At 53.0% G+C, this 22,831-nt stretch overlaps 1 protein-coding gene across 1 annotated transcript; it reads left to right on the forward strand.

Annotated features, from left to right (window-relative positions):
- The first annotated feature begins 1,385 nt into the window (after positions 1-1,385).
- LOC101948863 (retinal guanylyl cyclase 1) lies at positions 1,386-18,697 on the forward strand. Its single transcript, XM_065570408.1, has 14 exons — positions 1,386-1,490; positions 8,698-8,781; positions 12,040-12,120; positions 12,286-12,462; positions 14,192-14,348; positions 14,497-14,646; positions 14,963-15,111; positions 15,510-15,673; positions 16,007-16,199; positions 16,705-16,879; positions 17,503-17,601; positions 17,790-17,884; positions 18,148-18,233; positions 18,616-18,697. The coding sequence occupies exons 1-14, from the start codon at positions 1,386-1,388 to the stop codon at positions 18,695-18,697; spliced, it is 1,797 nt and encodes a 598-aa protein (XP_065426480.1).
- The last annotated feature ends 4,134 nt before the right edge of the window (positions 18,698-22,831 follow it).

Consider the following 22,831-nt stretch of genomic DNA (forward strand, 5'->3'; position numbering starts at 1 on the left):
TGAACGACTTTAACTCCTCAAGATCTTGAGAAGTTTCCCATTTCCCTTCTTGCATCAGGGATGCCAGGTCTCTCAGTTTTCCAATAGCAGAATGGACTGACTTGTCTGGTAGAACTTCCAGAACTTTGGAAAAGAAGCCATAAGAACCTAAGTCACAAAACTGGGTGACCGGGCAACAAAATGGCAGATAAAATTCAATGCTGATAAATGCAAAATAATGCACATTGGAAACTGTAATCCCAACTATACAAATAAAATGATGGAGTCTAAATTAGCTGTTGCCACTCACAAAAGAGATCTTGGAGTCATTGTGGATAGTTCTCTGAAAACCTCCACTCAATGTGCAGCGGCAGTCAAAAAAATGAACAGAATGCTGGGAATCATTAAGAAAGGGATAGATAATAAGACAGAAAATATCCTATTGCCTCTCTATAAATCCATGGTATGCCCACATCTTGAATACTGCGTGCAGATGTGGTCGCCCCATCTCAAAAAAGATATATTGGAACTGGAAAAGGTTCAGAAAAGGGCAACAAAAATGATGAGAGGTATGGAATGGCTTCCATATGAGGAAAGATTAATAAGACTGGGACTTTTCAGATTGGAAAAGAGACGACTAAGGGGGGATATGCTAAAGGTCTATAAAATCATGACTGGTGTGGAGAAAGTAAATAAGGAAGTGTTATTTACTCCTTCTCATAACACAAGAACTAGGGGTCACCAAATGAAATTAATAGGCAGCAGATTTAAAACAAACAAAATGAATTATTTCTTCACAGAATGCACAGTCAACCTGTGGAACTCCTTGCCAGGAGATGATGTGAAGGCCAAGACTATAACAGGGTTCAAAAAAGAACTAGATAAGTTCATGGAGGATAGGTCCATCAATGGCTATTAGCCAGGCTGGGCAGGGATGGTGTCCCTAGCCTCTGTTTGCCAGATGCTGGGAATGGGCGACAGGGGATGGATCACTTGATGATTACCTGTTCTGTTCATTCCTTCAGGTCAGATCCGGTCAGGATCTCGCCCCAAGTACCCACGTGGGGAACACAAACAGAGGTATTCCAGTGTAGGAGATTTTAACAGGATCCCATGGCTGCTTCCTGGGGTCACAGACATGCTTCAGGGCTCAGGGACATTGGACAGTGGTGCCCCCAGGGTCAGAGGGAGAGACTCCCTCAGGACTGGGGGCCTGGGGTCAGAGATGCCAACTGGGGGTCATGCTCCCTGAAGGGGTTCACAGGGGCACACCCTAGAGGTCAGGGGTCAGAGATGCCAATGGGAGTTCATTGGGTGGAAGGGATCTGGGGTCAGAGGTTGGAGGTCAGAGCCCCCCTCCACCCCTAGAGCCAGCCTAATGCTCTGCCCCCTTGTCCTGGCAGAAGATGGACGACAGCTGCACCAGCCTGGCGGGGAAGAGCGTCTCCGACATGAGTAGCTTCAAGAGCCTGGCAGCTGCCCCCGACAACACCAACATGGCTGTCGCTGAGGTAACCTTCTCCCAGATCCCCGGCACCGCCTCTCCAGTGCCCTCTCCCTATGTGCTGGCTCTAGGACACAGACCCCCCCCACCGGGCAAATACCCCCTGGATGCTTTCCCCAGGTCACAGACCCCCCACCGGGTAAATATCCCCTGGGCACTGCCCCCAGGGCACAGACCCCCCCACCGGGTAAATATCCCCTGGGCACTGCCCCTGTGTGCCCTCACCAGGTCAATACTCCCTGAGCACTTCCCCCAGGTGTCCCCACCAGGTAAATACCCCTTGGGGACTGCCCCCTGGGTGCCCCTACCAGGTAAATACCCCCAGGCATTGTCCCTCACTGGGTAAATACCCCAGGACACCCAGGTAAATACCCCTTCCTGGGTAAATACCCCCTGGGTAAGTATCCGCCTGGGCTTCACTCCCTCCATGCCTCTTGGGGATGGCTCTGCCCACTGCCCCTGGCCATGCAAGCCCCTCTGGCACATCTGTGCTTCCCACCCCCCAGCTGCCATCCTCCCAGTGCATCTCCACTGCCTCCCAGTGCCCTGCTGGCATGCGAACTCTCCCCCCAGTGCCAGCCTCCCCGTCCTTTACCCAGCCCAACGGGATCCCCCTGTGACAATGCAGTTCTGGCGGAACCCAACTGAGAGTGCCAACTCAGGACAAATTGCTCAAATAGGGCAGTTACAGCCCAAGGCTGGGGTTTTTTCCACCTCTAAGGCAAACCAAACCAGCCAGACTAAGAGGACTTCAGTCTCACCCCACTGGCTAACTGCAAGTCTCGCAAGCAATCTCCTTAGACACTCCAGTGTCCCAGTATTACCACCAGTACCACTCGTTATGGGGACAAATGGTTATGAAAACCAATACCCCAGTAAAAGAAAAAGGTTCTCCTGATCCCAAAGGACCAAGCCCCAGACCCAGGTCAATATACAAATCAGATCTTACCCACAAATCACGCTGCTGCCAATCCTTTAGAATCTAAAATCTAAAGGTTTATTCATAAAAGGAAAAAGATAGAGATGAGAGTTAGAATTGGTTAAATGGAATCAATTACATACAGTAATGGCAAAGTTCTTGGTTCAGGCTTGCAGCAGCGATGGAATAAACTGCAGGTTCAAATCAAGTCTCTGGAATACATCCCCCGCTGGGATGGGTCCTCAGTCCTTTGTTCAAAGCTTCAGCTTGTAGCAAAGTTCCTCCAGAGGTAAGAAGCAGGATTGAAGACCAGATGGAGATCAGGCATCAGCCTTATATAGTCTTTTCCAGGTGTAAGAAAACCTCTTTGTTCTTACTGTGGAAAATTACAGCAACATGGAGTCTGGAGTCACATGGGCCAGTCCCTGCATACTTTGCTGAGGTACAAGGCGTATCTGCCTTCTCTCAATGGGTCCATTGTATAGCTGATGGTCCTTAATGGGCCATCAAGCAGGCTAGGCAGAGCTAATCTCAGCTTGTCTGGGATGTCACCCAGAAGCATAGCATAAGTTTGCCATACAGACAGTATAGAGCCAATATTCATAACTTCGACTACAAAACTGATACACACATATAGACAGCATAATCATAACCAGTAAACCATAACCTTGTCCTAGACACCCCATTTGACCCCCTTTATACAAGATTTGGGTGCCACTACAGGACCTTGGTTGCAACAATGATCTATATGGTCCCAGTTTATGTCAATAACGTCACACCCCCAACGCAAAATTGATGCAGGAAGGGATGACACAAACATCACTGACTGCATCCCAAGAGCTCCCCATCCTGGGTTCTGTCTCACTACAGCTAGTATTGGGTTAGAAGCCGTACCAGTGTATAACAGAAATGGTTTATCAAAATCATGTTCAACCACATGATTGAACCTCTTTACAAACTCAAGGTAACACTTAGTTAGAACAATAGTGGATTGGATCTGCTCTGGCAGCATGGTTCCTGTGTGTGCCATGTGATCTTGCCAAGAGCTAAAGAAAACTGCTACTTTATCCATACAAGCTTGGGCAAATGTTTGGAACCCAATTAACATCGAATAAATGCAGATATTAATGTTCTTCATAGTCCAGGAATCTTGGCATTTAGCCATGAAAGCAATATGGTAGTGTGCCTCAGTCTTCCTTTTCATACAGCACATTAGGTCTGGAATGTCTTTTCCCCTGTGAAAAGTTCCCATATTGTTTATATGCATTGCCTGTGAAACCCCAGTGTAACAAGGCCTTTTAACATAACGTGTGTTTTCATGTATTCCTTTTAACATGTTCAAGGAATTCTCCAAAAGATTAGGCACATTGTATATTTTTACAGTTTGTGGCAATAGCAACACATTAATTACAAAATTTAGCAATAACAACAAGTTCATTGCAAGTGTCCATCTACGGTCATGTTTGTCATGCCACCCCTTTGGCTCAATACCATTGGAGTTTGGGCATTTTAGGGTTAACCTGTGGCTTCCCTTTGCAAAATTCAGTTTTCTCTTTCCTCCTTGTCCTGCAGGATCAAACCCAGATTTCTCTTGCTTAACAGAATTCACTGGCTGATGGGGTGGGCCCTCTCTGCTAACAGCTATTAGCAAGTCCTTCCTTTCCCAGCCAGGCAAGTAATTTGCACTACCCCAGACCAGAGCCAGTCCACCAGTTTTCATATTCGTAACTGCTATCATCTCCAAGGCTGGACTCTGTCTTAAAGAGATACCACACAAATCCAAAGAGTCTGCGGGTGAGAGTTTGCTTCCTCTCCCCCGCATCCTCAAGCATTTAGCCATAAAACTGCTCTGCTCTGACACATCAGTAACCAAATCTGTCCTCAAACCCTGAAGCACAAACTGCTCATTTAAAGAATCAGAAAGGAGACATTCCTGTTCCAACACCATTGTCTCCCCAACAAGTTGGCCCCACACAGCCACTTGGTTATAGGGATGCCTCAATTCCTTAACAACTTTTACTTCCTCTGAGACCTTCTCAAAGCTACCCACACTGGATCTTTTACAAGGAAAGTTAATGGATCCCTTCACAACAGACAATTTTTTGCTGCTAGGAACTGAAACTTCCTTGATTAAATCACTCTCACACCCTTCAATTGCAGGGAACTGCTTGCACCGAGTACCATGAGGATTCCTTTCTCCAGGAGCTTTTCTAAGCAGCAATTCACCCCTCACAGAAATTCTGCCCTTACCCTCTTCACCTAGGGCTTGCTCTAAAGGCACACTTTCCTGAGCAACAACAGACTCTGTCTGGGTCTTACTTACATTCAGGATCACCTTTGGCCCATCAGGCAGATCTCTACACAATCCCCTTTCAGGCGAACCCATAGACTTCCCAGATAAAAGGTTAGAAATACTTCCCTTCTCTTTGCCACACACAAGCTTAGGAATTTTTTCCTTTTTGCTACAAGTTGTTAAACTGTCCGTAGGTAACACAACCAAATTACCTTTCTGCTCTCCTTGTGCCCTGGCTAGGGTATCACCCTGATCAGACAGAGTTGTTACCCCCTTCTCCAACCACACATGAGCAACAGGCAAAATACAAGCACCAGAATTGTTTGGTCTCTGGGATTTTGCTAAGCCACTAACTGGATGCAACCTAGTTACGGGGCCATTCTCCCCAGCAGATGCAAACTTAGGACCATTCCCTTCCTGGGCTTTAGTTGAATCCAGAACCAACTCTGAGACAACTAAATTACTCTCAACCATCACAGGCCGAAAGGCACCTTCTGTCTGCTCCACAGACAAAAAAGAGTTGGAGACGCATTTTCCTTTACTAGACATATAATTTGGGATTTCATTTCCCTTGTCCCAGCACACCGGGCTGTTCACAGACAACTGCTTGGAGACTGGGGTAGCTTCCTCCATAGGCAAGTCAATACCCCTGACAGACACAGGCACATTTCCTTCACTGTCACTATTCTTCGCACAGGAAACAGATAAGGATAGGGACACTCATCTTCCACTCTCCTTGCCTTCCCAAACTGCTGACTAGATAAAGCCATCAGCTCACAAGACTGCCTAGGCTCATCCAAAATCTCCTTGTTCTCCTCTCCCTTCGCTTGATCTAATTCCAGATTTACTTCTGAGACATTAGATAGACATTCAGAAACTTCATTCACAGCCAAACAGCTACTTTCCAAAGACAAACTTTTGGAGAAACCCTCCATAGGCACAACCTTAGGATCAATCCTCTCTTGTGCCTGGTTTGTATTAACTTGACTGACCATAGCTTTAATATCATTTCCAATCATAATATCCTTAGGGATTATGTCTTTTACTCCCACAACCATGGTGCCCTCCAATCCCTTCCATTTCAGGTGGATTTTAGCCAAAGGCACCCTGACAAAATACTTAGATAAGGCTACAACAGTTACATCTTCACCTGGCAAATAATCTTCCTTCCTGACAAGACTTGCTTTAACCAGAGTAATATCTGCTGCGGTGTCCCTCCATGCCATACACCTCACTCCATTGACTTCTGCACTGCTAATAAACTCTGCATTATTTCCCCCATATTTAGCTTTAATGTGAGTTTTAAGGTCAAATCCTTCAGAGACAACAGAAACAGCATTTGCACACAGGGCACCAATGCTGGGCTCTGTGTGGCTTGCCTGTGAGTTTACAACAACAGGGTTAGCATTGGCCGTGGCATTTGGGGTTGCTGGTTTTGGGCTGCCCTTCAGTGTCGGGCAGTCTGGTCTCATGTGGCCCAGCATACCACAGCGATAGCATGTAACCTGCTGGGGATGTGAGTTCCTACCCTCCGGGCCCCCTTGAACTCCTTTAGAAGAGTCAGGTTTAGCAAGACAGGGTGCTGGAGTCCTGAGCTGGCAGGGAAAACAGGAGCAGGGGTAGTCTTTGCACATCGGGTGGCGGCTCCCAAGGGGGTTTCTGTGATCCAACCCGTCACAGTGACGGGTTGGATCACAGAAACCCCCTTGGGAGCCGCCACCCGATGTGCAAAGACTACCCCTGCTCCTGTTTTCCCTGCCAGCTCAGGACTCCAGCACCCTGTCTTGCTGAACCTGACACTCCTGTCTGGCTCCAGACACAGACCCAGGGTCTGAATCACTTGTCCCAAAGCTGCAAGCTTACCCGAAAACAGCTCGCAGTAGTGCGCTTGTCTTTAGCACTCAGATGCTCAACTCCCAATGGGGTCTAAACCCAGATAAATCCGTTTTACCCTACATAAAGCTTATGCAGGGCAAACTCATAAATTGTTCGCCCTCTATAACACTGATAGAGAGATATGCACAGTTGTTTGCTCCCCCAGGTATTAATACATACTCTGAGTAAATCACTAAATAAAAAGTGATTTTATTAAATACAGACAGTAGGATTTAAGTGGTTCAAAGTAGTAACAGACAGAACAAAGTAAGTCACCAAGCAAAATAAAATAAAATGCGCAAATCTATGCCTAATCAAACTAAATACAGATAATCTCACCCTCAGAGATGTTTCAGTAAGTCTTTCTCAGACTGGACACCTTCCAGGCCTGGGCACAATTCTTTCCCCTGGTACAGCTCTTGTTGCAGCTCAGGTGGTAGCTAGGGGATTCTTCATGATGGCTTCCCTTGAGACCATCACTTGATGAGCTGGGATACCACAGAGAACACCCTCCTGCCAGAACAGGCACCCCTTCACTCCTGTCTTGCTAAATTAGACACCCCAGTCAGCTTCAGCACAGACAGAGGTTGGGCCACACCCATCTGCAGTTCACTGAAACTGAGATGCACTCAGCTCAGGGGCTTCTTAGTTAACAGAGACATTCCCAGCGCCCATTGTTCAGTCTTTCTGGGCAATTTGCAACTTGTGTAGTTTTAACTTCTTTTGATCTTCATTCTTACTTATTTTGCTTCTTTTTCTGTCCCTACTTCCCTTTCCCGAAATAAGCAAACAGAAAATAACAAACCAGTAACCACTTTGTCTGTTCTCCAGCCACCACACTTAAAACTCACTTAAAATCACTATCAGTATCTCAAAGCAATCAGCTGTGCACAGATCCTGCCGACTACGCCACTGTGACAATGCGGTTCTGGCGGAACCCAACTGAGAGTGCCAACTCAGGACAAATTGCTCAAATAGGGCAGTTACAGCCCAAGGCTGGGGTTTTTTCCACCTCTAAGGCAAACCAAACCAGCCAGACTAAGAGGACTTCAGTCTCACCCCACTGGCTAACTGCAAGTCTCGCAAGCAATCTCCTTAGACACTCCAGTGTCCCAGTATTACCACCAGTACCACTCGTTATGGGGACAAATGGTTATGAAAACCAATACCCCAGTAAAAGAAAAAGGTTCTCCTGATCCCAAAGGACCAAGCCCCAGACCCAGGTCAATATACAAATCAGATCTTACCCACAAATCACGCTGCTGCCAATCCTTTAGAATCTAAAATCTAAAGGTTTATTCATAAAAGGAAAAAGATAGAGATGAGAGTTAGAATTGGTTAAATGGAATCAATTACATACAGTAATGGCAAAGTTCTTGGTTCAGGCTTGCAGCAGCGATGGAATAAACTGCAGGTTCAAATCAAGTCTCTGGAATACATCCCCCGCTGGGATGGGTCCTCAGTCCTTTGTTCAAAGCTTCAGCTTGTAGCAAAGTTCCTCCAGAGGTAAGAAGCAGGATTGAAGACCAGATGGAGATCAGGCATCAGCCTTATATAGTCTTTTCCAGGTGTAAGAAAACCTCTTTGTTCTTACTGTGGAAAATTACAGCAACATGGAGTCTGGAGTCACATGGGCCAGTCCCTGCATACTTTGCTGAGGTACAAGGCGTATCTGCCTTCTCTCAATGGGTCCATTGTATAGCTGATGGTCCTTAATGGGCCATCAAGCAGGCTAGGCAGAGCTAATCTCAGCTTGTCTGGGATGTCACCCAGAAGCATAGCATAAGTTTGCCATACAGACAGTATAGAGCCAATATTCATAACTTCGACTACAAAACTGATACACACATATAGACAGCATAATCATAACCAGTAAACCATAACCTTGTCCTAGACACCCCATTTGACCCCCTTTATACAAGATTTGGGTGCCACTACAGGACCTTGGTTGCAACAATGATCTATATGGTCCCAGTTTATGTCAATAACGTCACACCCCCCTTGCTCCTCCACCTCCACCCCCTTCCCCTGCCCCACCAGCATTCAGGGCACCCACTGCCCGTGCTTCTCTCTCCCCCCCCCACCCTGCCAGGCACGTGATTGACAGCTGCTTCCTGCCATCCCTAGGGAGATGAGAAGCAAAAATGCAACAGCCACGTCCCCTTCCTCCTCCTTTTGTTTAAAAACCAAGAGCTAGTGGCAGCCGTGCAAGTAAGTGGCCAAAGGCTCCAGGTGCTGCCTTTGGGCTCCCGCGTCCTCCCCCTTGGCTTCTTCCCTTCCTACCCCCAGCTTTTGCTCCTTTCCCAAGGACAGGAGGGAAAGCAGCGTCTATGGCACCCGTTAGCCGCCCCCCATTCCCCACCGCCTGGAGTTGAGTCGGTAATGCCACCACTGGGCCTGGGTCCAATTCCCTCATTGGCCGCATTGCCTGCCCATTGGATCCACCTGTCACGGGCGGGGGGGACTCCCCCTTCCCAGGGGAGTGTGTATTGATTTTTTTTAATGGCGCAAAAAGCGAGAATTTCTCCCCGCGATGCACACAGCACGCAGTAGAGGACACCATGGGGAAGGGGGAGTGTTTCTTACTATTGGTGTTACGGGGCCAGTTACTGCTCACCGGGGTCCTGTCATGCTGGGCGTTGCCCAGACCCCAATTGAGGTCCGGGCCCTGTCGTGCCAGGTGCTGCCCGGACCCAGACCCAGATCCGGGCCCTGTCATGCCAGGCGCTGCCTGGATCCTGACCAAGATCTGGGTCCATCATGCCAGGCGCTGCCTGGACCCAGACCCAGATCAGGGCCCTGTTGGGCCAGGCGGTGCCCGGATCCCAACCGAGATCTGGGCTGTGATCCTCCCATAATGATCTCCACTTCAGGAGCTCAGGCCACCAGCATTGCAACCCTCATGAGCCCACATTCAGCAGCTATTGACCCATCCGCCAGTGGGGTCTCCTTAATGCTGATTCAATTTCCTCTCGCTAGGCAGCAGGGTTTGGGCAGGGAGTGACAATGTGGAGTTTCTCCTCCCCGCACCTCCAGGAGCTGAACTTTTAGCCTCCGGCAAATCTCTCAGAGATTTCCCAGCTCCGAGGTGGGAATAGTGGGATTCCCAGCCACAATTCCCCATGGGGGACTCTCTGAACACTGGGGGTGACTCCTTGCTTCCCACTAGTGGCCAGTCCGGTGATGGCAATGGGTGAATTTCTGACTGCCGCTGTCCAAATTGCCCTGCTCCTTCTATGCCAAGTGCCAGGTTTTTATATCTATTCTTTGACTGGAAGTCTCAAATCAACCCCATGTGGTATTCTTGGCAGAAAAACCCCGTGGGAAGAGGACACCCCATCCTGTTTTGCAGCTCCAGGAGAAAGTTCCCAGGGTTGGAGGCTAGATGTGTTCGACTGCCTGCATGTGACACAATTTCTCCCTGTGCTGAGCCCAACGACCCATTACTTAGCCATAAAGAATGGAAGGGTTTGGAAACCCTGCAATGACACACACCCCCCCCACTGGGGCCCATGATCCTTGAACCCTGGCTCTAACATTTTGGGCTTTCTTACCATTGGCATCGAAGTTTGGCACCATCGGCCATTTGAATTTTTTTATGTTTGAATAGGGGGTATGTTGTGTGCTTGTGCTTTGATACAGTTGTTTGTTTGTTTAGAGAAAAAGGTTGAAAGAATGGAGTGAGAGAACTTAAAGTTTAAAAAAAGAATCAACTTTTTTTTTCAAAATGGCCGACGGCGCCAAACTTCGACACAGGGGACAGAAGGCAGGATATAAGCCCTAAATGGGACGTGGAAACCTGTCAGAAATACATGGTGATGAATGCTATTGAGCGATATACTACTGACCACCCTCCCCTCCCCCCGCCTCTGAAAGCAGCTCTGGTCTTTTGGGTCCTGAGTCCCTGATCCTATCAATGGATCTGCCCCACGCAGGATTGGTGTTTTCTGCTCCGATTCTGGCCACACTTCCATCGGAGTGGGACTTTCAAAGCTGAGTCCATGCCAAAGTGCTCTGGTGAATCAGGGAGTTTTGAATTGAGCTGGTTAGAAATTGATTTTCTGTCTTGCAATTTTACTTTTTTGAGACTTTTTTTGGGGGGGAAAATCCAACACAATTTATTTTTGGGGAGGGGGGATATTTTGAACCTTCAAAATTTCAGAATTTCAGGGTCTTTTTGTGCGAAACCCAATTCTGAAATAGATTTTGCTTCCGCTGGAAGTCTCTTATCGCAAAGAATTCCAACATTTTGTTCAGCTCAATCTGAATTTTTCCATGGTTGATTTGACTTCTCTTTGACTATCGAGTAATGAAAAGTCATTTCACAATGGAAAAAACCCACTCAAACGTTGCACTCCCAAATCGGACGTTTTTCACCCTTTTGGAACTCCAATCCCCCCCTCGCCCCTTCCCCAAATTTTTGAACGAAATTTTGTCGGAATTCATGCCAAAAATTTTGGTGTGGCCCAAACGGTGTCTGCCAATGGGAAACTTTTTTGATGAGAATTTTCCTACCGCCTCTACTTGGGGGAGATCAACAAAGGCCTGTGAAATGAGGGGATGTGAGAGGGAAACCTTAGCCTGGTGCAAACCTTGCCCCCCCCATGAATCATAACCCCTGTAGCAACTGGTGGGACGGTGCCATAGCTGGCTGAGTGGCTGCCCGCTCACACCGGGTTTGTTCTCTTTCTGGCTGGGGTGGGAAATCGTGGGCCTGGCTTTCCCCAGCCAAGGCTGAAGGCATGAGGCCACAGCTGCAGGATACAGCGATTTTGATGGTGGATCTTAGCCAGCTGGGAGGGGCAACTAGCAACTCAACCCCCTTCTGCCATCCCCATCTCCAGCCCAAGCCCCCCGGGTCAGGTGCCATCTCTGCTCGGGGGTGGAGGGGATGGGGGTGAAAAAAGAGGATGCATTTTTTAAAGCTTTGGCACTAACCAATGAGTAGCCTTGTGCCTGGTGGTTAGAAGGGGAATGGCTGGGAGTTATGACTCCTGGGTTCCCTCCCCGGCTCTGGGAGGGGAGTGGGGTCTGGTGGGTTAGAGTGGGGGAAGCTGGGAGCCAGGACTCCTAGGTTCTCTCCCCGGCTCTGGGAGGGGAGTGGGGTCTGGTGGTTAGAATGGGGGGCCCAGAGCCTGATGCAGTGAGGGATAAAGAACCAAAGACCTGGTGCTGAAAATGCAGTGGGCAGCTCCCCTTCCCACCCCCATGCTTGCAGCATCTCTGCTGTCTTCTCCCCACCATTGGGAAGACCAGCTTTCCCTGCCCTACCACTGGATGCCCCTGGAGGCCATGCTGGTGCCAGCCGGGTGGTGTGAGCTGGGGTGCAGTGTTGCTGGCTTCTAAACCTGCTATTGTTTGTCACAAATCTGGCTGGTTCTGATCCCTGCCCTGGTGTGGCTGGCTGCGGGAATCCGCCACTCGCCTGGCTCTGGGGTTACCGGACTGCCCTTCTGTCTCATCCCCTAGGGCGACTGGGTTTGGCTGAAGAAGTTCCCGGGGGAAAAGCACACAGAGATCAAGCCGACCACCAAAACCAGCTTCTGCAAGGTGAGTGAGAACGGCAGTGAGCATGTCACTGTAATGGCAGCTCTGAGACACAGGGAGCATTCCCCTGCCTGGCCACTGGGTGTCACTGCTGCTCCGGGGGGCTGCGATAGACCCTGTGCATTCCCCTCCCTGGCCATTGGCTTTCCCTGTCTCCCCTGCCTCCAGCTCCGGGACCTCAGGCATGAGAACGTGAACCTGTTCCTGGGGTTCTTCTATGACTGCGGGGTGTTTGCCATTGTCTCGGAGCACTGCTCCCGCGGCAGCCTGGAGGACCTCATCGGCAATGAGGACATGAAGCTCGACTGGATGTTCAAGTCCTCCCTGCTCATCGACCTCATCAAGGTACAGCCAGGAGGAAGGGGGCGGGACAGGGCTGGGATCCTGCCTTGGGGTCTGGGGCAGGAGGCGGGAATCAGGCCTGGTGGGGGAGGATACCGGAGTATCCACTGGTGAGTGAATTTAAGGACATGGGGTATCAGCTAGGAGAGATGCTCAAACGGGGGTGGGGGAAATAGATCCACTTTCAGAGATCACCACCCAGAGGGGATCCTGTTCAGATGACAGATCTGCAGAGAGGCCTGGGAGATCCACTTTCAGGGATCACCAAGCTGGCCAGGATCCACTGATACGTGGCAGATCTGATGGGGTGGGCAGGGGAATCCAGTTGCATGAATTGCTGGCCAGGATCTGCTGTTCATTGGGCATGGGGGAGATTCACTTGCAAGATGGCTAGCCAGTGGGGATCCTGTGATGCCAAGTATCTGCTGGGAGCTCAGGGTTCCACTGCCGGAGATCAGCTGCCAAAGTGGATCCCGTCACACAGGGAAGGTCTGCTGGTAGGGTGGGGTCCAGCTGTGTTTGGAGGGGATCTATTTTCAGGTGACGCTGGCTGGAAGGTTTCAGGGAGATCCATTTGAAGAGTGAGCCTGCTTCCACTTCAGGAAGGGATCCCTCTCGCACACAGTGCGAAGCAGAGGGGATCTGCTGGGATCTTGCAGGATCCTGGCAGAGGGGATCCATTCACATTCAGCCCTGGCTTCAGGAAGGGATCCTGATGCCCAAAGCACCAGGTGGAGGAGATCTGCTGGGAGGTCCATGGGAATCCATTCACAGAAGGGGAAGGGGATATACTCCAGGGCTGGGAGGCTGGATAGGATCCACTTCCAGACTGTGCTTGTTGGAAGGGCTGGGGGATCGACTGGGCTAACCAACCACCGGCCAGAGAGGTCTACTCAGCGAGAGGACCAAAGGGATCCAGTGGATCGATCTTCTGGCTGGGGATCCACTGGTACAACACACTGACTGGGCAAGGATTCCAATGGATAGTTGAACTGATTGGAGTGGAGGAATCCACTGGATCAAAACTGGGTTAATCTGTGATCCACTGGCACAACACACTGGGAAAGATGTTAATTGGATAGATCAATTGGCATGGCCAGAGTGATCCACTGAATCATTCATGCAGCTGATTAGGGAAACCATTGGGATCTATTGGTTAGACACACTCAGGGAACCCAGTCAGTAGATCTAGTGATGACAAGGATCTACTGGATCAGCCAGGTGCTGGTCAGGGACCCACTGGGATACACTGGCCAAAAAAACTGGTCAGGGGATCCACTGGATAGATCAACTGGCTGGGGCAGATGGATTTATCGGACCAATCTGGGGGCTGATTGGGCATCCAGTTGACCTACTGGTTCAATGCATCGATCAGAGAGGAAACCCACTGGACTAATTAATCGATCGAGCTGGTGGATCCACTGGATCACTTAGGCACCAGAGCCCAGTCACCCACAAAGAACATAAGATCCATTCAATCCTGGGTCAGCCAGAGGGATCCACTCACTTGACCTGGCATCAGGACCAGAGATTCCCTGGGATCTACTGATACAAATAAACTGAGGAGCAAACTCCCTGGTTTGGTTGGAGGGATCCACTGGATCTCCCACATGGTCAATCAGGGCTGTCACTCAATCAGAACGGACCCCAGTGCTGTCGGCATCTCTGGGGACCAGCCAGGGGTGGGGAAAGTTGTACTCATCCCCGTCTCTCTCCCTCCTCCCCCCTGCAGGGGATGAAGTATCTCCATCACCGGGACGTGGTCCATGGACGGCTGAAATCACGGAAATGCGTGGTGGATGGGCGCTTTGTGCTGAAGGTGATGGACCACGGCTACAATGAGCTCCTGGAGGCCCAGAAGATCCCACATGACCCACCCAGGCCTGAAGGTGATGCCCCGGGGGAGTGTCTGGGCAGGGGAAGGGGACAGAGCTGGGGCCCATGTGGGTGGAGGGGGGCCAGGCTGGAGGGGTCGTCGTGTCCAGGGGAGGGGGGGCTATAGGCGACTGAGCCAGCCCTTTTTGTTGTTGTCCCCAGAGCGGTTCTGGACGGCGCCGGAGCTGCTGCGGGACCCGATGCTAGAGCGCAAGGGCACCTTCCGTGGGGATGTCTACAGTATCTCCATCATCATGCAGGAGGTGATCTGCCGCAGTGCCCCCTACTGCATGCTGGACATGCCGGCTGATGGTACGGGGGGAGGGACTGTGCCCCCGTCTCCTCCAGCTCCTGCCTCCCTGCTCTGCCGGTGCCCCTCCCTCCCAACCTGCAGTCCCCTGCCAGCATAGCCCTGCAATCCCCAGCTCTGCCAGTGCCCCTCACTCCTGACCCGCAACCCCTGCTAGCCCAGCCCTGCCCCCCAGCTCTGCCGGTTCCCCTCATTCCCGACCTGCATCCCCCTGCTATCCAAGCTCCGGGCTGCCCCCGAGCTCCAGGTGGGCAGTAGGTGGAGGCAGAGCAGGGCGGCAGGCGCCTGTGGTGACCATGGGTCTCCTCTCATGGGCAGAGATCATCCGGAAGGTGGAGAAGTCGCCCCTGCTGTGCCGTCCCTTGGTCTCGGTGGACCAGGCCCCGCTGGAGTGCATCCAGCTGATGAAGCAGTGCTGGAGCGAGCACCCTGAGCGGCGGCCGACCATTGACCAGATCTTTGACCAGGTAGCGGGGTGGGTGGCCTGGTCCCATGGGGGATGGGGCACAGGGGATGAGCCAGCCCAGTAGGTTAGGGGCAGAAAGGAGGGTACCGGAGCTGGCCTTGCCCACCAGAAGCAGAACTGATTGGGGCGGGGGGGAGCGTAGATACTTGAGCCAACAGGGAGCTAGGACACTGGAAACGGGTGACATTTGGGTGCCAGCAATGTTGGAGCCAGTACCCAGGGGAGCAGGGATGCTGGAACCAGAGTTGATAGGGAATGGGGATGCTGGAGCAGGTGCCCAGAGAGGGAGCAGAGATGCTTGAGCCAATGGGAGGTGCCGGAGCCAGCAGTGATGGGGGAGCAGGGGCACTGGTGCCAGGTGGGAGCCGTCCCTCTCATGTCTCCCCCCCCCCCCCGCAGTTCAAGAACATCAACAAAGGCCGGAAGACCAACATCATCGACTCCATGCTGCGCATGCTGGAGCAGTACTCCAGCAACCTGGAGGACCTGATCCGGGAGCGGACGGAGGAGCTGGAGATCGAGAAGCAGAAGACGGACAAGCTGCTCACCCAGATGTTGCCACCGTGAGTCCCAGCTTGGAGGGAAGGGAGCGTGGAGCCAGCCAGGCAGAGGGGTGGGGAACCCAGAGCCATACAGGACAGACTCATGAGGCCAATGCAGCCATGCTTGCAGGGCCTGTACACCAGCCAGCCCCCCAAGTCCTCCCAGAGGCTGGCCCGCACCCAACTGGACACTCCCTGAATCCCCAGGCTGGTGGTACCCAGAGAAACAATGCATGACACGGCCACCAGGTTCTACCTGAGACTGGGGGCTGGGTGCACAGGCTCTGGGGAGGTGGTGGGTGACCAGTGGGGGGGGGTCCATCCCAGCCCCACTGATGCCCCTTGGTGATGCAGGTCGGTGGCACAGGCACTGAAGATGGGGACTCCGGTGGAGCCTGAGTACTTCGAGGAGGTGACACTCTACTTCAGTGACATCGTGGGCTTCACCACCATCTCTGCCATGAGGGAGCCCATCGAGGTGGTGGACCTGCTCAATGACCTCTACACCCTCTTCGATGCCATCATCGGCTCCCACGATGTCTACAAGGTGCCCCCCCGGCCTGTGGGGCAGGGCCTGGCCTGAGGGGGAGGCAGGGAATTGACACCGGAAGATCTTGACATAGGGGAATGGGGGCCCGTGAGATGGGGGGGCAGTGGTTGGGGAGGCAGGGGCCCTGACTTGGGGGTGGCCAAGATGGGGGGGCAGTCTGAGGGAGGTGGAGGTTGTGGGGGAGCAGGGATCCAGAGTCCAGTCATAGAAGGGGAGATCAGGGGGCCCCAGCATGGGGGTGGTAATTGGAGGAACCAGGGATTGGGGGGCCCCCAAAATGGGGAGCAGTGGCTGGCAGCACAGGGGAGCAGGATCAGAGGGGCAAGGATGGGGGGCCCAACCAGGGGCAGGTGGAGGTTGGGAGTGGGTTTTGGGGAGCCCAATACTGGGGGGGGTGGGAGCAGAGATTTGGGGGACAGGGACAGGGGAGTTCGGGTGCTCCAGCGTGGAGTGCCCCACAGGGTGAGGACAGGGCTCCCCCTCTGACCTCACCCCCCAGCAGGTGGAGACCATCGGAGATGCCTACATGGTGGCCTCAGGGCTGCCCCATCGGAACGGGAACCGGCACGCGGGCGAAATTGCCAACATGTCGCTGGACATCCTGAGCGCCGTCGGCTCCTTCCGCATGCGCCACATGCCCGACGTGCCCGTCCGCATCCGCATCGGCCTGAACTCCGGTATGGCACGGGCAGGAGAGACACAGTGCCATGGCCATGCCCCCTCCCTGTGCCCCCTGAGCCTTGGCTTCGTCCCCTCCTCCATGGCCACACCCCATCCTCCATGGACCTGCCCTATCTGCGTGCCTCCTCCCCAAGCCATGGCCACACCCCCTCTGTCTGCCTCCACCACTTCATGATGGCTGTGCCCCTTATTTCTCTGCCCCCCCCGTGCCCCAGCTTGCCCCCATCTGTAGTTGTAGCATAATGGGGCCCTTCATTCCCACCCAGGAACCCCTCCCTACCCCCACCCATGGAGAGGTTCTGGTGTTAGCAGTGGGATCCCAGTACTTCCTCCGGGGTTTACTTGACTGAGTGGTGGTGGGGAATCAGGGCTGCAGAGCTGCGGTGCCCCCCACAACCTCCCTGTTGGATTGGGACTGGCTGGGCCCCCCTAGAGCAATGGGGTTCAGAGATAACTCCCCACTGAGATGCAGGGGGCATCTCCCCTCATCAGAGCAATGGGTTCAGGCTCTCTGCAATCTCAGGCAGCATCGCTGGGTCAGTCACGCCCAGGCCAGCACCCTGTAGCCTGTCCATCCGTCCATCCCACCGTAACCCATCTCCCGGCCTGTCTCCCCCAGGGCCCTGCGTGCCTGGTGTGGTAGGGCTCACCATGCCCCGGTACTGCCTCTTCGGGGACACCGTCAACACCGCCTCCCGCATGGAGTCCACCGGCCTGCGTGAGTCCCCCCCTCGTCCTCTGGCAGGGCCCGGGGCAGTGCTAGGGAGGGTGGGAGAGAATCTCCTGGGGTGGCATCCAAGGGTGTTTGTACGAGGGGGGCAGGGGATGTGTGGACAGAGCAGAGGGTGGGGATTTTGTTTGGGGATCAGGGATGCTCACCACACATGTCCCGGGTGCTTCCCCCAGCTTACCGGATCCACGTGAACATCCGCACGGTCACCATCCTGCATTCACTGAAGGAGGGATTCAAACTGGATGTTCGGGGCAAGACGGAGCTCAAGGTAACGGTGCCCCTCATTCCTGATCTGCAGCCCCTGCTAGCCCAGCCCTGGGCTCCCCCCAGCTCTGCCGGTGCCCCTCACTCCTGACCCGCAGCCCAACCCTGCCCTCCACCAGCTCTGCCAATGCCCCACACTCCCAACCCACAATCCCTGCTAGCCCAGCCCTGTGCCCCCCAGCTCTGTCAGTACCCCACACTCCCGACTCACAGCCCCTGCCACTCCAGCTCTGGGTTCGCAGTCTCTCTCTCTTTGCTTTGCCGTAGGGCAAAGGCATAGAAGACACATACTGGCTGGTGGGACGAGATGGATTCAACAAACCCATCCCCACGCCCCCCGACCTGCAGCCGGGGTAAGAGCCTCATGGGCCTGGAGCCCCCTCTGACCTCCACGGGGGGATGGGAAGGGCAGGATGGGGTGGGTGGCCACCATCCATGCCCAGACCTGAGGCCACCCTGAGAGGGGACCTGAGGGAGAGGAGTGGGGCAGCCAGAGTCTTGAGGGAGATGGGAGGGGATGGCTGGAAAGAAATGAAGTGAGAGGGGGCTGGGAGCCAGGACTCCTGGGTTCTCTCCCTGGCTCTGGGAGGGGAGTGGGGGCTGGTGGGTTAGAATGGGGGGGGGCTGGGACCCAGGACTCCTGGGTTCTCTCCCCGGCTCTGGGAGGGGAGTGGTGGCTAGTAGTTAGAGCAGGGGGGGCTGGGAGCCAGGACTCACTCTGCCCCCCTCCTTCAGGGCAAGTAACCATGGTATCAGCCTGGATGAGATCCCCGCAGACCATCGGAAGAAGCTGGAGAAAGCCCGGCAGAACAAGTAGTGAGGGAGGCCAGCGAATGGGAGGCCGGGCTGGGCGGAGGTAAGGCCAGGGCTGGGGAACAGGGGAGCTGCAATAAGGCTCTGAACTGCCCCGCCCATGGATAAAGTCACCCCCAGAAGCACCTCGGCAAGGCCAAGCCATGCTGGGAGCCAGAGGCACCTGCCATGCGCCTCCTGGCCCCACCTCCGGGAAGATGGGGCTACCCTGGGCTCCTCCCCCTTAGACACTCCATCTGTGGCAGCCGGCAGCTCTTAGCATCTCCTCTTTCCCCAGAAGCAAATCCCTAACCCCCGACCCCCATCTCAGCCAGGTCTGGAAACCACAGGCCTATGCAAATGAGCACTGCACTCATTTACATATTGATTAATATTCACCAGATTATTTACATAACACCACCATATTGTTCCCCTTCACGTTCCCTCCGAATTCCCCCACCCCGCCCTTATCACAGAGCCCCCACCGGGAGTGTGGTTCTGTTCCCCCATCCCATGGATCATAGAGACGGGGTTAGAATGCCTGAGACGGTAGCACGGCTCTCTCCATGAGCTGCTCTGCTTTATGGTTGTGGGTGGCCTACAGGTTGCCCCCACCGAGGTCACCCCAATGCTCTATTCCAGTTAGAGTCCTCCTACTCTCCTTAACCATAGAGACGGGGCCCAGAGCAGCCACCTGCATAGAGCTACTCTGCCCACCCTACTGCCCCTTGCCCTGGCCCAAGCTCTATGGCTGTGGGCGGGCCCAATGGTTACCCTAGGGCTCTATTGCATTTAGAGTCCTCCAGCTCTCCCTTGCCATATAGATGTGGCCTAGAGTGCCTCCCCAATAATAGCAGGATGGGGGGGGGAAGCTGGGGGAGACCAAGTGGCTCTGATGTGACTAATTCTTCCTCCCCTCCCCCCCCATCCAGATCCATGGCCAACACCACCTGACACTTCCTGGCCAGTCCCTGTGGGCCCTTCTGCCATGGGACAGACTCAAATTGCTCCCCCTCTTGCCCCCATCATGTCCTGTGGAAGGAAGATGGGCTGGACTGGGTGCTCAACTCGTGCCGGTCACCAGAAATGAACTCATCTTTTCATGCGCTGGTCCCACCTCCCTAGGTGCATTGTGGGACTGTGGCCCCGACCTAGGAATTGCTGTTCGCTTTGTAGCTGAAGATCCAGGTGCATTATGAGACTTCGGCCAACCTGGGATCTGCCGTTCACCTTCAACCAAAGACCCCAGGTGCATCATGGGACATCAGCCGACCTGGGAATTCATGTTCATTCCTGTAATGGGCAGCGTCCCCTGGGACCTGCTGTTCTCCTCCCTTTCTTCAGGGGTTCAGACTGTACCACTGTGAGGAGATGGGGATGGGTGGGTGATTTGTTCAGACCCTAATTGCTTTCTGCAGAGAACCCCGGACAGACAAGATGGGGGAATGGAGCGATGCCCCCATGGGGTTACTGCAGTTTGCCGGCTGAGTGCTGGGGGATTAGCTCCCTCTAGGGGTAGTGAGGGGAGCTCCCTCCCCACTAACAGATGTTTGGGGGGGCTGGAGGTCCTGGGTTCAGTTCCCACCCAGGGCTGTGTGGGCTGCATACACGTATCCAGCACTGTAATATTTGGTCTCCCATCTGGCCCCAGGGCGCAGGGAATGGGGCAGGGGCCTGTCCCCTCTAGGGGGCGCTGGCTCCCATCTGGCCCCAAGTCAGGGACTGGCTGGCTCAGGGGGACAGGGAATGGGGCAGGAGCCTCTCCCCTCTAGGGGGCGCCAGCTCCCATCCAGCCCCAGAACAGGGACTGGTTGGCTCAAGATGGGCGAAGGCAATTAAGTCAAGTGGGCTGGGAGTGAATGCGTTTGGAGCCAGGGCTGGATCCACCCGGTAACACTGAAATCTACCGTCTCCTCATGGATTGAGTTTTGGTCACCAGCTTGGGTCCGGGCAGCGCTCCTCCCCCTGCAGGGGGTTAACACCACAGACCTTGCTCTGGGACATGCCCATCGGACCCAGCCAGGATTGTCTCCTCATGCACCACGCAAACGGTGCCCAAGAGGAAAGTGGGGGATCACGGCAGAGCGGCTCCCCTGGGGGACGTGGTCCCAGCTCCAACTGGACTTTTCTTTACCCACCTGGCTTTTCACGGGTTAAAAAATAAAATAAAAATCTCACGCACACGCAGTACATATGCATCATCATAGAATTGAATCACAGAAGATCAGGGTTGGAAGAGACCTCAGGCGGTATCTAGTCCAATCCCCTGCTCAAAGCAGGACCAACACCAACTGAATCATCCCAGCCAGGGCTTTGTCAAGCCGGGCTTTAAAAACCTCTAAGGATGGAGATTCCACCACCTCCTTAGGGAACCCATTCCAGTGCTTCACCACCCTCCTAGGGAAATAGTTTTTCCTAATATCCAACCTCGACCTCCCCCACTGCAACTTGAGACCATTGCTCCTTGTTCTGTCATCTGCCACCACTGAGAACAGCCGAGCTCCATCCTCTTTGGAACCCCCCTTCAGTAGTTGAAGGCTGCTATCAAATCCCCCCTCATTCTTCTCTTCTGCAGACTAAAGAAGCCCAATTCCCTCAGCCTCTCCTCGTAAGTCATGTGCCCCAGCCCCCTGATCATTTTTGTTGCCCTCTGCTGGACTCTCTCCAATTTGTCCACATCCCCTCTGTAGTGGGGGGATCAAAACTGGACACAATACTCCAGGTGTGGCCTCACCCGTGCCAAATAGAGGGGACTAATTACTTCCCTTGATCTTCTGGCAATGCTCCTACTAATACAGCCCAATATGCCATTGGCCTTCTTGGCAAAAGGGTGGCCGCCAATTAGCAAAGGGCACACTGCTGACTCATATCCAGCTTCTCCTCCATGGTAATCCCCAGATGCAGAAAAGGACCATACCATTGATCTTAAAGGTGCTGGTGTGAATTTAAAGGGGACAAACTGTTGGGACAAGTTACTGAGTGTCGTGGGGGGAATACTCCATCCTGGGCAAGTTTTCAGTCAAGATTGGGTGTGTTTTTTGTTTTTAAAGAGCTTTTGGGGCAGGTCTTTGGCCTGTGTTCTCCTGGAGGTCAAACTACCTGAGCAAAATGACCCAGCTGGCTTTGGAATCTATGAACAAATATTTTTTTGCTCTTTTTTTGCTTCTTTGGGATGGGTAAAGAGGGCCTTCAAGGTTTGTTTTCTTATTCATATATATATATATATATATAAAATCTGGGTGCCAGGGGATGAGCTCCCTCTAGGGGCTCCGATAGGAACAATATTCCGCTCACTCCCTGCTAACACAGCTGCTTTGTGGGGCTGGAGGTCCTGCATTTGGTTCCTGCCCCTGGCCATGGGGGCTACAGGCATGTGGGCCCTCCGCAGTTGTTTTTTGCTTGGAATCGCAAGTCTTCGGCGTTCTTAGCTGTGCCGAATCTTTAGCCGGGATGACTTTTCTCCCCGCTGTTTGTTGGTTGCTTGAGTGAAATAGCCGGCCACCACAGTAATGCCCTCGCAGTTGTTATGAAATGGTTGGAAATGCCAACACCTTGTGACCAGGTTTCCCCTCGGCAGGGTCATAACCTGCCCAGATCGTTAGTCAGCCACAATGTTGTGTGAAAAACTGGCCCCAAAATAATCGTAATATGCCCGACATTGAGGTCCAAGGATCCAGTGACCTGTCTGGAAAATTATAGCAATGCCAGCCCAGGTGCGCTTGGTTAATATTTGTCTGTGGACAAAAAATATAGTCATAAAGGGCTAGAGGCTGACTGGCTAGATTCTTCCACATGGGATTTTGTCATTGCTCGACAGACTTGGTCAATATTGATCTGCAGACAAACACCCCCACCCCCAACAAACAAACTCCCCTCTGTAAAACTCATACAGAGGTGGAGACCAAGCGGCCATAGTACTCGGTCAATATTTACTTGCAGTGGGAACTATTTCTTAAAAGGGTGGCTGCCAATCAGCCATAGGTAATGGTCAATATTTGTTTGCAGACAGCAAAAACTCTTAAAGGGATGGCCTTTTCACCAGCTGTCCGACCTGTGTTTCAGGTGGTCCTTGATAGACTTGGTGAATCTGCAGACAAAATAAAATCTTAAAGGGATGGCCTCTGATGGGCCATAGTATCAGAACTAGTGGTGCCTCATG

This window comes from Chrysemys picta, chromosome 16 (assembly GCF_011386835.1).
Source record: "Chrysemys picta bellii isolate R12L10 chromosome 16, ASM1138683v2, whole genome shotgun sequence".
NCBI lineage: Eukaryota > Metazoa > Chordata > Testudines > Emydidae > Chrysemys > Chrysemys picta.